This window comes from Sprattus sprattus, assembly GCF_963457725.1.
Source record: "Sprattus sprattus genome assembly, chromosome: 9".
Taxonomy (NCBI): Eukaryota; Metazoa; Chordata; class Actinopteri; order Clupeiformes; family Clupeidae; genus Sprattus; species Sprattus sprattus.
Window position 1 is genome coordinate 7,745,240 of NC_137928.1, and position 6,219 is coordinate 7,751,458.

Here is a 6,219-nt window from a genome sequence, read left to right on the forward strand (position 1 = left end):
ATGTTATGGCAGTGTGGTACGGTGTCCAGTCCTAAGAATTTCAGTGCCCAGACCGCCTCTGTTGTTTTGTGCATCTGACAATAAAAGACTTGACTTGACCCCTGTCCTCTCTCCTCTCAGTTCAAAGTTGACGGGGAGTGGTGGACGTGGATCGACTACGAGCGCTTCCAGGAGCTGGTCCAGGCCCACGAGGAGAGCGGTGGCACCAGAACCTTCTCCGCCTCGGACTACATGGCCAAGACGCCCAGCTGGGCCCAGTTCGGGGGCAGCGCAAGAGGCTTCGACCCCTCGGACACTCGCCACCAGCGGAAGAACAAGACCAAAGACATCTCGGGCTGCTGACGCAGAAGAGCCCCCCGCACACCTCGCACGACTCTCCCATCACGAATAGGGAGGCTTTTAGGCGCCAACTCTTTTTCTCTTGAGGAAGCCTCTGTCAGATTCCAGACACTCTGCTTGAGCCAGATGTCGCCATGAACATAAAACACTGATTTAACAGCCACTCTTCATGATGGGACGAGTTGACATTGGAACTGACGTTTCTCGTCGAGTGACATTTGCATAGCGAGGAGGACTGTCCCTTTATTTGGACAGTAGTTAATTATTCTCTTTCAGTTGTTGCCGTCCATGCCGAATCATATTTTTTTATGAAGACTTCATGCTATCAGGATCCACTGGGTAACCAGACACTTAAGCACAATGATAGGTGCTTGTTAGGCTGAAGTGTGGCATAGATGGGGCTCCTGGTCCATGTTCAAACACCCCCCTGATAGCATGAGTGCTGATCCTGCCGTACAGCTCGTATTTGCTGAGTTGGGTTGAGCTTTACAGCGCACATTTAAAGAGCCATGTGTTTTTCGCCGTCTTTTTTTGATCATCTGTTTTTATCTACTTATGTTCTTTGTATTGTAGATGTTAAATTTTTTCTCGTATTTTTTTGTTTGTGTTTCCTTTTTACTTGAGTCATTCTCGTTGGTATGTCCTGAAAGAGCCAGTCTTTCTTGTTTAAAATAATCATTATTTTATTGAATTTTTTTCGCTCCCTGTAGCTTAAAATTTGATGCTGTTATAAGCTGTCTTGTCCTGAGAAGATTCTTTAATCTTCCCCTTTCACTGTGATCATTCCATAATTTAGGCTTTCTTAAATAATAGCACATATTCGCTCATGAGCTGTCTTTACCATTGCCAACTCAAGAGTAGTTTAAATTCCACTTAAGATTGCTAAATGTAGTAAGTCCAAAATCAATAGGGCCCAAGAGAAACGCAAGTCTCCTTCGGGAGTTAATGTATGTGGTTCACAAGACCAAACATTATCGAAAGTTATTTGTCCCACACAGCACTATATCCGTGATGACGTCCACGTGTGGTTTAGTCAGAATACATTACAAATGTTTAATGTAGATAATGCAGAATGTTAATTGCCCCCACTCTCCACAAATGTCACGTTGGGAGTGTCATAACTTGATCGATTATTATTACAAATGTCACACCGGGAGTGTCATAACTTGATCGTGTCAATCCCCTCAGGCGAATGAAGTCTTGTGTATTCTGGGAGCATCCCCCCCCGCCCCCCCCTCCCTAAAACAAGCTCTGTGCTTTGAATGCCTGGGTGAGATCGACATTTCTTGAGAAATGAATGTGCCATAGTGTGGAGATATACACAGTTTCACCAGCTTGAGACTTGGGCTCGCTGTGCTCGAGAGTGCTTGAGATGACAGTTTCCTGAAGGGCACGCGGAACTTTTCAGCACAGCCTACTCAAGTTACTTTCTGTGGATGTTTGCACTTTTTTTTCTCCGTACAGGCTTTCCGTGCCGAAACCTCTCTGGCAGCTCGGCGTGTTTTCCGCACGTCAGTCAGAGATGTCTGCAGGGGACAGGTCAGCGGCTCGTCTCCGCCCGTTTTCGGCTCTAATTACCCGCCTCACCTGCTCCCTGGAACACCGACGCTGCTGCAGCCACCGAGCTCGCCGAGAACGGGGAGGGTGCCGCGGGGAGGGTGCCGCAGGCAGGCGGAGCTAATGGGACTCATCTGCATCCACTGATAGGAGGAGTTGCATCAGCTTCGCTCCTCTACCATCATGCATCAGCGTGAGCCACTGCCCGACTCCAGTCTGCTGTCAAATATAATAGTTTTAGTTTCGAGATGCAAGATGTCGTTGTCTTTGCTTGCCTACAGTTTTTCATTCGCTGATTGATTTGTGAAATTTACATTAAAGATGTAATTGATGACCGTGTCTGTTGAGCATCACACTGATTCTCTTCGCTCCATGCCCTACATGAGTGATACTTTTCTGGGGGGTTTTCGCACAGCAGTAAACTACTTTTAAATAAAAAAAGGAGGTTGAAATGTACTGTACATAACCACTTCACTGCATTTCTGAGGGCTGAGTATACTTAAAGAGGAGAATTTACTTCACACCACTGAACACACTGTAGCTATCCCACTCAGGAGGGAGGGAAGAGCTTCTAATTAACTTTCAGAAGAGAACATTCCACTTGAAGCAGCACTTCATCAAAAACTGTATACAAAGCTGTTTAACAGTCAAGCCAACCTACACATCATAGTTTCCCATACAGCACATCATCCTTGAAAGGGTTCATTAAGCATTCATAAGGCTTTTGACTTAGCATCCTTAGAGCAGGTCGAGCAAATGAGGAAAGATGCCCTAGAGCAGACCTGGGCAAAGTGCGGCCCCAGGGCCATTTGCGGCCCTTTGGCTGTCCCTGAGCGGCCCGCGGAGGTCAATGGTAAATTAGGAATCAAACGTAAATACCTGTACTTATTATATAAGCAATGTCATATGTGTTTTTACTATGCCTGCACCACATTTTCATACCAGTAGCAGTAAATCAAAACCATACAATTTAATGCTTTTTATAAAGAGCTAACATTTATATTCAGCAGAATTGAGTTCAGCCTATTGGTCCGGCCCTTCACAACGGTCCCACTTTCTCATGTGGCCCCTTTGGGGAAATGAATTGCCCACCCCTGCCCTAGAGGGTCATTCGTTGAGTAACGCTAGTATGCTTAGCCTAGGAAGGGTGCACATGCTCTTTGGCGTTCCCAGGGATACTTCAACTGTTGACCTTGGCACAATTCTGCCACCCTGCCCTGCCAACCTAGGGCACGGCGGTGAACAGAAACAGGAGTAACATCTGATACGCTTACAATCATTCTGGGCACGTTCCCCTGTGGCTCTCGAGTGATGTGTCATTCGAGTGCAGACGAAGATCCGTTTCCAGGAGCTGGAGTCCTGCTTGCTATTCATGCCATGTTATCTATCTCATCGTTTTGATGCAGCTTCTCTGGGGGTATGACTAGCACATTTACTGACACCAAGAAAGATATGTCCCTGTGATAGGTGACAGAACACTATTGATTTTGTATGGACCCTTTTGTCTGCAAATGAAAGGAGCCCATCTGCTCTGGTGCGAGTCGGCCTGATCTAGGCTAATGTGCTCCTTTGTCTTTTACACACTTTTAAATCAATGCCTGGGCCCCTCAGAGAGCTCTTCATCCCAAAATATGCCCGTATGTAGGAAATAAAGACATTTTTATAACAGCTTAATTGGGTTATTGTCATCTGGGTTGTACTGATGGCTAAAAAACAGCAGTAATTTTCTCTACTTTTTAAAACAAAAACGAGGTCTTAATTAAGGTTTTTATTCGTCTGCTGGGTTTTTATTCCTGTGCACAGTAGTAACAACTCCATCCTGGGGCTGGCGGGGACTTTATTACTTGCACTGAAAAGAAAGGCTGGTAATGATCTCGGGTGAGAGTGTGGTTGTATGTTTGTCTAATGCCGGGTTAAGGGAAGGATCTGTTCCGACATTTGAAGCCGCCAGTCTTTGCTTATTCTGTCTTATAGTCTCTGAATAGGAACAGTCTGAATCTGACCTATACATCACAGTCATAACCCCTTAAATTCAGCCACTCAAAGCAGATCAGAATATGTCCTCGTGCTTTTTCGGTCTGAAGATACATCTTGCTATATGCATTTCCTTGACACCCCTTTCCAGCCCAAAGCCTGTCCACCCACCTAGAGCTAAAAATTCATCAACAGAATTTCAGAGAGAATATTCAGCTGCAAGTCTTATCTCCTCCAGTCAAGAGCACTGCTAGACATACCAGGAAGGGAAAATGGGCTAGATCCTCACCACTGTGCTTCTCTATGCCTTGCCTTACAGTGTTAATGATGTATGTGTCTCTGGAGCGGAGCTTGTGTGTGCGATAATAAATGTTTGGCAAAGGAAAACACTAGAGCCTTGACCCCTTCCACTGGAGCAGCCACACCTCGCTTGTTTGGCTGTCGTCCACCAGGAAAAAGAAAACACCTTGCCTCATTCAGCCCCGTCCCTGACAGGTAAGTCTGCTGTGAGTCAGTTCCATTTTCAATCAGGTTCAGAGTCAGTCAGTGGGGAAAAAAAATCATTTTTGTTTATGTAACATATCTGTGTTTTTTTCTGTGGTATGGTTTCTTCGACATAGCTTAGAATTTACATTGTGCGTTGCCTGGTAACCACACTAGAAGGACTTTGCATTCCTTGTATTTGCCGTATCAAAAAAAAGAGTGGATAACTGTGATTTTGTTTGTTTTTACTGGTTGTTAAAGCTTTAAGCAGTGGCTATGGCTCGCTTTGTGTTCATTGATCCACCAACAGTCGTCACCATAGTTACAGAGAACATGTCACTGGCTCTAGCTTTGGTCATTGCATCAATGCCACTGTTGAGCAGGCTCTGATGGATGTGAAACACAAATTTCAGCAGTATTGCTCTCTGTGTATACCCACAGTGAAACGATTGTTCTGCATGTGGATATCCATTACATTTAAAGTAAATAATTTTATATTATCCTCAGCATCAAGATGCCAAAAATAATTTCACCAGAATCCCTATTAGACTTGTAGCACATATGGTGGAGGGACCACATTAGCTTTTCTGGAGCGTCTCTGCACTACTCTGTTCGCTGCTTCAGTATAGCCCCTGCGGCTATTTAATTTCATGTCTCCCTTCAGAGGCAGTTTGCTAGCGCAGTCCTCTGCACTTGGCCGGTGGAACAGGAGCCTCGGTCACGAGCGGAGCAGCCAGCCTCATTAAGTCCACCCGGACTTCAGATCCCATCCCCTCCTCTGATGGGTCTGCCTGTTAGCCAACGCCAGAGAGATCTCACATCCACGGACCGCTTCTCCCCACAAAGGAACCGCAGAAAACATATGGAGAGTGGGCTTGCTGCTCTAGCTCTCTCCCTCTCTCCCTGTCATATACCAGACGCCTGGCTATCCTGTCAAAGGGAGAAAGAAAATGAAATCATCCCAGTCTCATTATATTTTTGGATTGGCTGCCCCCAAGCCCCCTAACACTCTAGGGGAGCAGCAAAGTGTCGTAGGGATTTGGAATCCAATTGGATGTCTGATATCACTCAGTCCTCATAAAATTACCCCAAAAACCATTGAAGCTTTGCTGCATTGTGTGTGTTATTGCACTCAAGGGTGATATTGCAGATGTTTCCGCACTGACTGGACCTTCTTCTCCGCTTAACCCATTAGAATCTATATCTGCTAAATTAAGTTTGGAGGAGGAATGGCGTGGTGGTTTGAATCCTCTATCTCCAGAGACTGCGGTCTCAAAATGGAGTCCTGTCTTATGACTAAGGGGGCACGGTGACATCTCTGCCTATTTCCACGACAGTTCGCTGGCACTCGAGGAGACTGGTGGCAGAATCAAGCAGCAGGACTTCCCGCACTCGTGGATCAGCTGATGACGACGTTGGCTGAGCTCAACAAAGTGGATGGTGCCTCTGTCTCTGTGTGTGAGTGTGTGTGTGTGTGTGTGTGTGTGTGTGTGTGTGTGTGTGTGTGTGTATATGGGAGTGCTGTAATGGTGCCTGCAGATGGCATAGTCAGTCCTGTTTCTGGGCAGACATAGTGGGGATGTTCTGGCAACGTTTAGGTCCTTGTGCTGTCTCCTTCCATCTGTTAGGCGTTTGGGCAACGAAGAGCCTAGTGTTTGGAGCCGGAGACTTTAAGTACCTCCTATTTACGCGCGGTCAAACTCCTACGACTTTTAAATCCCACCATTTTCTTTCCCTCACACGTGAAGCTGTGAGCAGCTAATGGGACTTGTGTGTGTGTGTCTGTGTGTGTGTGTGTGTGTGTGTGTGTGTGTGTGTGTTTGAGTGTGTGTGTGTCTGTGTGTGTGTCTGTGTGTGTGTGTGTGT

General features: G+C 46.2%; 1 protein-coding gene across 1 annotated transcript in view; it reads left to right on the plus strand.

Moving 5' to 3' along the window:
- The window catches only part of tyw1 (tRNA-yW synthesizing protein 1 homolog), a 72,317-nt gene extending 70,714 nt beyond the window's left edge, over positions 1 to 1,603 (plus strand). The window contains exon 16 of the mRNA XM_080844743.1: positions 121 to 1,603. Coding sequence (XP_080700869.1) covers positions 121 to 342 — 222 coding nt within the window. The 3' untranslated portion in view covers positions 343 to 1,603. The remainder of the gene's footprint in view (positions 1 to 120) is intronic.
- The last annotated feature ends 4,616 nt before the right edge of the window (positions 1,604 to 6,219 follow it).